Source organism: Salminus brasiliensis, chromosome 10, assembly GCF_030463535.1.
Source record: "Salminus brasiliensis chromosome 10, fSalBra1.hap2, whole genome shotgun sequence".
NCBI classification, from domain to species: Eukaryota; Metazoa; Chordata; class Actinopteri; order Characiformes; family Bryconidae; genus Salminus; species Salminus brasiliensis.
Window position 1 is genome coordinate 31709991 of NC_132887.1, and position 10809 is coordinate 31720799.

The 10809-nt window shown below is 41.5% G+C and overlaps 1 protein-coding gene across 1 annotated transcript; it reads left to right on the plus strand.

The window, feature by feature from the left end:
- The first annotated feature begins 3908 nt into the window (after positions 1-3908).
- Positions 3909-10323, plus strand: coch (coagulation factor C homolog, cochlin (Limulus polyphemus)). Its single transcript, XM_072689812.1, has 12 exons — positions 3909-4032; positions 4457-4505; positions 4653-4697; positions 5296-5452; positions 5628-5761; positions 6309-6374; positions 6537-6590; positions 6691-6838; positions 6936-7039; positions 7378-7604; positions 7715-8231; positions 9066-10323. Exons 2-12 carry the CDS (start codon positions 4457-4459, stop codon positions 9236-9238), a joined length of 1674 nt encoding a protein of 557 aa, XP_072545913.1. The 5' UTR covers positions 3909-4032; the 3' UTR covers positions 9239-10323.
- Positions 10324-10809: the final 486 nt, after the last annotated feature.

Below are 10809 nucleotides of genomic sequence, written 5' to 3' on the forward strand. Positions count from 1 at the left end.
GTCTGTGGTGCATTAGCCAGGGCTAATATTTGCATAGGTGAAGACGGTAGCCTAAATGAGACATCCATCGAAGTGTTGGACGCCTACCGCTATTTATATGGAGTGGAGCGGTAGTTCCTGCATTCCTTCGCAGAAAGCAGTGGATCTCCCATGAAGTCTCACATTGTGCAACATGTGACAGTGCAGCTTTGGCCTGGGCCAAAACAAGTGTGTCACGTCTCCTTAAACTCAGCCTCTCATCTGGCCAAACACACGCAGCTCACAGGCTTCAGCCTCAAGCCAATTTCTCCATATGACCATCACCTGCCTCAATGGGAACATTACATAAAGTCATTCAATTCCCCTGGGATTTCACACTCTTCCTGGAACATTAGGGCAAAATTCACTCCTTTATGGGAATTCCACCAATTGTTCACAATTTCAGTATTACTGATTTATTAAAATGTTTAAAATCAACTAGAGTGGTTTGATGTGAAATGTGCCAGATTGTATAAAATGGCTATATTTGGGGGTTGTAAACAGAACAACCACTGCTACCAATTAGCATTAAAGAATAAGTTAACCATGCTTAATGACTTTGTTTACATCTCAGTGATCAAATTATCTGTTAAAGCAAAAGAAGGTTAGGCTAATCATAACTTATCCAATCACATTAAACCTCTAACTCACCTAATTAAACATCATATCACATATCTTAATGATGGTTAATGACTGCTGAAATTGAAACAAAGAGTGCCAAAAAAGGTGAGGTGCCAGATATATCCCTTCCATGACTGTTAGACAAACACAGCTCACAGTACCAAAAGAAAAGACCACCCCCAAGGCAAACTTATGTGCCAACCCACCCTGTGCCAGTCCAGAGTTTTGTAACACAGTCAATTAACTCCGGGAGTAAGTAGCTTGTAGGTGCATGAAAAAAAGGAAGGATCTTACAAAGCATTTTATAGGATCGCAGTGTACCACACACACACAGTCCATGCACGGCCGTCACAGCCTTCACAAGAACTTTGTTGTCGGAGACCACTTTAGCCCCAGACTCTCTGTGCTGTGAAATATTCATTAATTGAGAAACTGGGAGGCTTCCCGGTTGCTACAATGAGCAGTTGTTCTACACAGGCCATAACAGATGGATCAGGTATCGCTCTTTGAGTGCTCTTCATCTGTCTCTCTGAATAAGAACCTTGTTGCATGCCACATTCCCATACAAACTTCCTCCGCACTTAATCAGTACATGCCAGCAAGCTGTGAGATGCCATAGTAAACAGCAGCCTATCACTTTCCTCTGCAACTGTTTGCACTTGGAAATTTCCACTTGATAAGACAAACCATATGAAATCACAATGAAAAATAGTCACAGAAATATCACCTGGAATAAAAAAGCCCTTTTACCTGAACTTTGCTCAGTCGGGAGCTGTGTAAATCTACAAAGTATCTTCCTCTGTGGAAAGATCTAAAGGAGGATTACAATACAAGAGGAAAGCGTCCCGTTTAGTGTACTGACAGCTGTCATTGCTTAAGGATAGCCAAAAAGAATCTTTTTCGAAAGAGAAGAAGTGCTTTTTATTTGCTGTACCAGAAATACAAACACCACTCATGTTTGAACTTTTGCACAACGTCGTCTCTAAAATGTCAACTTTTCAGAAGAAGGAAAAAACCTTCTTAACTTTCAATGGAAGTCAATAGAAACATATTTTTTTCCAAGTCATTTAGAAGTATTTCTACTGGTCCATTCATCAAGAAAATCTGACACAACGTCAATGCCCCCACCCCATAAAACAAAACAAAACAGCTGCCAGATTCATATTAAGTCAAAAATTGAAAAACAATGCAAAATGGAAATACATGGTTTTTGCAGGACAGCGATGCCATATGTTCTCCAAAAAGAAAACAGAGAGAATATGGCCACAAACCAGCAAGAAAACTACAGAAAAGTGGGGTTTTAGTGAACGAGTACTGAAAAATACTTTTAACACGTTTAAGCTTATGAAAAGCTCCATTCAGATTGTGAGCATAAGCCCCAGTGATGCCGCAGCCATACATGGTCAGGAGACGAAGACAATGCAACTGGCTTTCTGGCTCTCTAGGTGAGAAGGACGGCCCTCCCTCTTCCCCATCACTTAGTGTAATTCTCTGAGCAGCCAGCAGGAAAATCCACTAATCTCGTTGTTGTTCTCAAAATTACTGAACAATAATCTTTGGATATAATCAAAGTCAAATGCAGCAGCTACTTCATTCATTGCCAAAAAGAAATAGAGAAAACTCTCCTGGTGTTTTGGGGGGCTAAATGAAAAAAGTAAGAAGTAAAACGTATTACTTATACGATCAACCTGTAAAAAACAAATCCTACATTAAAATTTTCTGTATGGTAAAACAGTAAAATTAGGACAGAGAAAGTTTGCCGTTATCCAGGGATCAGATTTGTTTTTCCTCCAGCAGCAAGGTCATCTGCACTGCAAGAATACCACCAAGGTAAAGCTTTCATACTCCAGCCTTGAACAGTCCGTCCGTGTCCTGTGCACAACACCTGCTTCTTATTTTGGGACCTCATCATTCAGGCCGCTGACCCTGCATCTACTCACACTTCCTGCAGGCGTGTGTATCACCAGTTGCTTTGGTTTCATGACCTGCTATGACCTTCAGTAACAGAACTATTCAAAAAATCAAACAATACAGAGGCACTGAGGCAATGTTCAGCCTTCAATGTTTAGTCAGTGCAAGCCAGCAGCTACTGACCCCAACCATGGACACCATTGTGCGCTGTCCTTGCTGTAGTCTGAACTAAACGACACATATCTTTTAGATGACATAAATCAAGTATAATTAATCTAAACAGACATTTATAAAGGCTTATTCCTGCAAGTAGATCTATTGATGATGAGCGCTTGCTGGAATGAGGCTTTATAAATGTTTATGTAGGTTTATGCCAGTTGTCATGAAAGGCTTATGTAGTGTTGTATCTGAACGGCAAGAAATCAATGGAATAAGAGATAGTTGATGGTATTCGTGCAGTGTACATAACCTGAGACTTGTTGGAATAGGTATTTATAAATGTTTATGTAGATTAATGTCAGTTCACGTCATGAAAGGCTTACATATTTGTCATGTGGGCTTATAAAATGCTGCCCTTCAGTAAATCATTACCGTTGAAAGTTATGCCCATGCTGGGACTTTTCACTTAATGGGTAATCCTGACTACTAAGAACACCCTTTGGACACTTCTATTTAAAGAACCTATTTATTCATGCATTCATTGCATATAATAAAATATCTATGTTGCTATTATTTTACTTTACTATTATAACTTTTCTAGAGCTGTTATAGGTTTTTGCTCCAACATGAACTGGTTTAATCATTTAACGTATTTTATTATTTTAGCATACTCATTTAATACACTCCTAAAAGTGCCACAAAATGTTCTCTGAGCAGTTGGGAGGCTGTGGGAAGTAATGGTTCTTTAAGCTTTAAAACAGGTTCTTCGCACTCACACTTCTCATTTACAAAATATGGAACCATCCACTCAAAGGTTTTTTAGGAAAGCAAAAGCAACTTTCTTTCAAAGACTGGAGCTGGAAGCTTTATTTCTGTGTTAGTATGTGTTTGTTTATTAGTTTACCCAGATCTCTGTAGCAATTTGGAATCTGAATAAAGTGGTCAGCCTCCACTGTACATAGAGAAAACTCGTAGGGGAGTTCGTAGGAGAGTGTGACCAGGCAGTCTGAGCTACAGGGACGGTTCTGAATGCAGTTGTTTTTTGAAGTGCACTCAGAAGGTCTGGGCAGGACAGATGAGTCTTACACTGTTCTCCCAGTCTCCTGCACCCCTTCCCAGGTAGCCGAAGCTGGAAGGGGCCGTCTCTTGTGACGTCACCAAAAGAATGAGCGAGGTTTTTCAGGGACGTTATTTAAAGGCCTTGCACCAGTCTCCGTTTTTCAGACAACCCTGGACTATCACCCACAAAGGAATTACTTTTTGTCCTCGGTCTAAAGCTTCCGAACCTGGAAGCCTAAGGAAACATCTTCATATAGCTCACCTGTAAGATGGCTTTCATTCTTACTTAATGTTTGCCTGTGGTGTTCATTTTAATACTGAAAATGTAATATTTCATGATCTGTTTCTCTAACTCTCTCTCTGTCTCACTCTCACTCCCTATTGGGGTGGGGGGATTAGCTGAAGAATGCAATTCCAAAGGAGTTGCTTGTGATGGATGTGTCTGGAGATTAGGTTTTTATTCCTGTACTATCTGATTTCATTGCTGTCTGAAAGCGAACATTAAAAGCAAATTAAAGTGAGGTGATGGATGTGTCTTTAAGGCATAACTTCTGCTCAGGAAGGAATGACTGTATGATGATTAAACAGATTTAAGTAATCCGCGGCTGCAGGGCAGAGCCTTTTCTGCTGGCCGCTTTCTAAGCTGTGCCTACTCTAGCATTATGAATGTCCTGCTGTGTCTCTGCAGATGTCTTCATTAACCATGTCAGTGCGGCTGGCAGCTCTTCACGTGTTAGGTAGGCTGGTGTGACAATGTGCTCCATGTATCTTTGCTCTAATATGAACTAAAACCATATACATATACATATACATATAAATAACCTTAGTGATATTTCTGTATGCGTTGGTTTACTTTTTGTTTTTCTGTTTATCTTTTGACACAGGCATTCTGTCTCTGACCTGCAGCAGTTTTGGATCTGAATTAAGTGGTCTGTCTCTGTTCTACATTTTTATTTAATTTTTTGTTTTACAAAAATAGTGGAAATGAGTGGGAAAAATACCACACACACACACACACACACACACATTTTTAAACAAATTTAAAAAACTAATTATATTCATTTATGCTCAATAATTTGTTTGTATAACTGGAAATAAATTCAAAAGTATTTTAATTGAATCTGGTAATATACCATATGTCATTCTTTACACTATGGAGATTTGATTCTATTTTCTACTAGATATAGCTCTTTTTGGCATAAATGTAACATTTTTTATTAGTTGTATTTCACATGATGTCAAGACTTACGAAGAAAGAATATATATATATAATTTATTTATTTATTTATTATTATTATTATTGTTATTATTATTATTTATTTATTTTATTTTTTTGTTTTTTGTAAAATTTTGGAAATACGAGATTTCTGCGCGACAGCGACGATTTACACATTTCTAATAAAGCCGTAATATAAAAAATAAAAATGGCTGTCGTGTTGTACTGTGGGTGTGATGAAGCAGCAGTGTAAACACAGTGTCCTCCCTCTCTCTGTCTCTGCTGATGTGTGCTGTGTGCCGGTCACTCAGTTCCAGCGCCCATCTCGTGCGGGGCTCGCGCGGCTGACCTTCCGGACTCCACTCAGCTGGTTCTGTGCCCGGCGAACTGCACCCTGTGGAAACTGTCCGTGTTCGGCTCTGGGGTCTACGCCTCCGTCTCCAGCGTGTGCGGCGCAGGAGTGCACAGGTAACAACAACAAAAAAACATAAATAATTAAAAATAATAATTAGCAGTCATCCTGAGAAGGTCTCTAACACAGCTGCCATGACAGCTATTAAACTGAGACACATTCACACGTTGATACAATCGTTAGTGCTTTTCCTAAGTCTTAATACTAACCAGTCGTCTGTCCACTTTGCAGGGGGGTCATAGGGGTGTCTGGAGGGCCACTGGAGATTCAGAAACTGCCGGGCAGGACGAACTACCTCAGCTCTTACGCACATGGCATCCAGTCTCAAGCGCTGTCTCGGTGGAGTGCATCTTTCACGGTGGCCAGTAGGTGGCGACATTCACGTTCTCCGCAATAGGACAGGCGGGTTCAAGCCCCAGCACTCATATCATGCAAAGATGCTTACTGGGCGACTGGGCTAAGACCAGCCATACATACAGATCACATACAGAATTGGGCTAAATCTGGTACTAGCTTGAAATACACTGTCAACATAATCATTACGTACTGATCACTCACACAGCTATAGAAAATCCAGTGGTTAAAAGCAGACAATAAGGAGCGTGTAGCTGTATTTTGTAGCTCCTCCATTAGTCTCGATGGCCTTGACTCTCACCTTCTTAAAATTATCCAAATGTATTTCCACATTCTTTACAGCACACACACACACACACACACACACACACACACACAAACCTTGAGTAGTGGTTGTCTTGTTGGACTGTTAAGGTCTCAGTGCTGTTTATATCTGGTGATTGCAGTCATGCAGACCGCCAATGCTCGTCCTTCCTCAGTCCAAAACCTGATGAGCACTGTAGCGTTCTGCATAAAGAGCAGATCCAAATGTATTCAAATGTATTCCTTGTCTCTCAGGAACTATCAGCTCACCTATGGAAGTATCCAGCCAAACCAGCTCTGCTATCCCGGCACCTGGAACAGGTAACAGGGCCATTTCTCGCAATAAGCAGCATGAGAGGTGGCCACAATTTAGGATAATGTGGTGGATGGTAGGACGTTGCTTAGAGCCTCCAGATGTTCTGCTGAAATGGATTTGAGATAATGGTGCTGTCCTGGATACCGATCACTTTTCTTTTCTCATAGTGAAGAAAACTGTCAAAAAGAACCTGAAGAAACCTCCAGCAGCAGAGAACAGAGGTGTGTTTCGTTTCTGTCAGCTGTGAATTCACATTGCAATTCCAGATAGGGCTCTTTGTCCTTTTGCCTTTTTAAGGAGGTAACTTTAATCTGGTTCCAGACTGCCAAGTGGACATTGCCCTGCTGCTGGACAGCAGTTACCACATAGGGCAGCGACGCTTCAACCTGCAGAAGAACTTCATTGGTAGACTAGCAGCAATGCTGAAAGTTGGGCCAGACGGACCACGTGTGGGGGTGGTGCAAGCTAGGTGTATTGCAAGTTTTTCTGTTTAACTTGATCTTCCGCAGTCTCCTCACGCTGTCCCGAAAACAACGTCTGTAATATTACCATGTTTATCTTTCCAGCGAGTCGCCACGGATTGAGTTCTACCTAGGCAACTACAGCATGCCTAAAGATGTGATTTTCGGCCTAAAGGAGACCGCTTACATAGGGGGCAACACCAATACAGGTACACCATTCAACCCAATGCATGACAGTACACATGACCATGGGTTAGGGATGCACTAGAAGGTAGGAAACATACCGTTATCAGGCATGCAAATTCTTCAAAGACTATTATTAGAACAGATTCACCTTAAAATATCTGTATTTAATTTTCTGCGGTAAATCAATGTTAAATTTATCTGTAATGCTCATTCAAGTACTCCATCAGATATTGGCATTCGCCCACAGTGCCCATATTGGTGCATCCCTAATCATCATCATGTCACCTGTAAATGCATATAAAGATACATAGATAAGAGGCTTTCTTTTTATATTGCCTCTATCACGTTTCTCTGTACACAGGCAAGGCCATATTACACACAGTAAGGAATTTCTTTAACCCTGAGTATGGCGTGCGGAGAGGGCATCCACGGATAATTTTGGCCTTCGTTGACGGATGGCCATCTGACAGCCTGGAGGATGCTGCAGTAATGGCTAGAGAATCTGGCATTAATGTGTTTGTGGTGTCTGTGGCCAAACCTATCCCTGAGGAGATGGGCTTGGTAAGGGATCAGGACTACATGAAGAAAGTAAGTTTCTCCAGAGAGACGGTTTAGGAATCAAAAGTACAGGAGTGTTCGGGTATCTCTTTAAGTAGGTGCTGGTAGTAGTCTGTGACTTTTATGCATGTGTCTTACAGGCTGTCTGCAAAGACAACGGTTTCTTCACGATGTCCATGCCCAGTTGGTTCAGCACCAACAAGTTTGTAAAGCCGCTGGCTCAGAAGCTGTGCTCCATCGATCAGCTGCTCTGCAGCAAGACATGCTATAACTCAGTAAACCTGGGCTTCCTGATTGATGGTTCCAGCAGCGTCGGTGATGCAAACTTCAGACTGGTGCTCAGCCTCCTGAGCTCCATTGCTCGCAACTTTGACATCTCCGACATTGGATCACGCGTCGGAGCCATCCAGTTCACCTACGACCAGAGGATGGAGTTTGGCTTCAATGAGCATACCAGAAAAGACGCCGCCTTGCGGGCCATCCAGAACATCCCATACATGAGTGGTGGCACGGCCACCGGAGATGCCATCACTTATGCGGTGGAGAACCTCTTCCAGCCCCGCTCCATGGGCATGGGCAAGAAGTTCCTCATCATTGTCACAGATGGTCAGTCCTATGATGATGTTAGAGGGCCAGCAATAGCTGCTCAAAAGGCAGGTGAGTAATGCAGGACAGGATGGATTTATAAGATCCTGAGTGGTGCAGCCATTTAAGCCAAGGCCTGCCTTCTCACTCAGCGAGATTCCAGCAAACGCAGGTATCTGTTATAACAGACATGATAGAATTGGCAGAATCAGCAAGTGAGCGGTGCTGTAGTAGTGGTTCGAGTCCCTCAGAGGAAGAATATCATTGCCTTCATTCTTCCTGTTTGTGGCACTGTGTCGGATTGGGAAAGACCTGGCATGCAAGTGGAATTGAAAATCACTAAAAAACATCCAAAATATACCAAAAGTGACATTCAGAACATTTAATTGACATGCCCATGTTGCTTATTTCATATTTTTTATTGTTTATACGTTTCATACTGTTTTTCCACACGATGTGTGTTTATGTACTGCCCCATTAAAACACTACTTACTGAGTCAAATAAGCAACTTATATAATCGCTCATTAATTATTCGTAATCAAGGTAAAATGTTTAATGATACTGATTTGAGGCCGTATCACCCAGCACTACTCACAAGTCAGGAGTCCTATGATGAATGCCTACATCCACATCCACTGGAAGTCGAAACACACACACATGTAGTAAAGAATCACAGACGTCTATGCGCTCTTATTTGGCTGGATGGTGATCTGTGGTGCTGCTTTTTATTATTTCCTTCATCCTCAAAGAAAATAGGAACGATTCAATGCTAGGCTTTATATCCTCTAAGAGTAGCTCTCTCTCTTATGCAGTGCGTATGCTGTCATTTCTAATGCTGAGTGTTCTTTAAATGTCTATAGCTGCCACAGTGCTCTAGCAAACCTGTCAATCTTGCTCTATCACAGGGATTACAGTGTTCACTGTGGGTGTGGCCTGGGCTCCAATGGAAGACCTGAGGGCCATGGCATCCGAACCCAAAGACACTCACACCTTCTTCACTCGGGAGTTCACCGGCCTCGAGCAGTTTGAGCAACCAATCGTACGGGGGATCTGCAGAGACTTCACCGAGTTCAATTAAGAATGTGTCTGGGGAGGGGATGGAGGAGTCAGAAGGTTTTTAGGTAGGTGGGGAGAAAGCAGAAGAGGAAAAAGCAGAAAAGGAAGAAGAAAGAAAGAGGAAGTTTGATTATTTCTACACATACTAGAGTAAAACTGTAGTATTTTTCCTTTCAAATCTAGAACTATTCTCTGTGCAGGGACAGAGCTTCTGTCATATTGTTCGTTTGAGAAAAGAGTCTGCATGATTTTGTTGATTTTGTGCTTTAGAGATGTGCTCAATCCAAAGGAAGTCACAGCTTAGTCTGAGAACGTATATCAACATTATATCAAGCTCAACCCTCCTTTGAGGCCGGAAAATGTCATTACTTGAGAGATGCAGCCTTGTCCTTGTATTTTAGGAAATATACACTTTACTGTAATGTTTGTTTCTTTTCTGAAGTTGAGATTTGACATAAATACGATCAGTATCATCATCACTGTAAACGCTGATGTATCTGAATGGTGAGACTGTCGTTTGAAAAAAAGGAGCAGAAATGGTTTGATACCACCATCAATGGGTGCACAAGAGAGTGAAGGTTTGCACTAGAGACCAAAAAAACACAGAGCAAAGCTGAGAAAGCTGTCCTTAGAGCGCCCTCTTGTGCACACCACCTGTAGTGCAGAGACCAAGAGAGAACGCCTTTAGCCAAAGGTGCACCAGAACTACAGATCACGTCTGTGTTGAGTTAGATAACATGCTCTGTACTAGAGGGACCAGAACTATACAAACACTGTAGTACATGCACACAGCTCTTTCTTTAGCTTCATCGTTCATCATACTATGGCAATATCACATATTGTATGTCTGGGAGTGTTTCAGTCATAGTACGTGTGTGTGGATCTGAGGTTCTGAGGATCACAGTTGAACTATTAGCACTAAACTGCTCTCATCACACTTGGTTTTTTTTTTGCATAAATTGTGCTTTCTTGTACTTATCAAGGGTTTCTTGTATACTCATCTATATGCATGCTTAACTGCCTTGTGAACTGAGAGGGGCTATAGAGTGATTGTACATTTCTGTTTAATTTATTACTTGCTTTTCAATAAAGGACAAGGTATTTTTACACAGTGAGCAGTTGTTGATCATTAAACTCTTACCTGAAACACTGCCTGATGGAGCAACAGTCATTTGTATTGTACACTCTGTGTATGGGAGATTCTTTAGTCAGGCAAACTTCATGATCACAGGCTCTAAATTCTTGGTAATATTTTTTTTTACAAATAAAATATTACATCTATTATTTATTCCACCACTAACATTTTCAATGTTTATACATCCTTTGGCAACTTTGGCCTTGACCCAACCCAGACACTATAACCAAATTACCTCCCTTCAGTTTCAACATACCACTAAGGCCTAATTGGACCGCCCCCAGACAGTTAAGCAGCAACAACATCCTCCATATGCTTCGAAAAGAACACTGTCCATTACGCTACGATAAAATATCGTCATATTGCCCAGTTGTAGTGACTGGTCATTGGTCTTAACAATCGTCACTAAACAGTCACTAAAAATTAGCAAGACATGAGACGGGTTGCATATACAGGTA

What these genes read in the sequence shown, in the direction of transcription:
- coch (XM_072689812.1), top strand. Translation starts at nt 4,457, where the DNA reads ATGTCTTCATTAACCATGTCAGTGCGGCTGGCAGCTCTTCACGTGTTA. An exon ending in ATCAGGACTACATGAAGAAA is followed by an intron (nt 7,605 to 7,714) that starts GTAAGTTTCTCC and finishes TGTGTCTTACAG; the next exon opens with GCTGTCTGCAAAGACAACGG. An exon ending in AATAGCTGCTCAAAAGGCAG is followed by an intron (nt 8,232 to 9,065) that starts GTGAGTAATGCA and finishes GCTCTATCACAG; the next exon opens with GGATTACAGTGTTCACTGTG.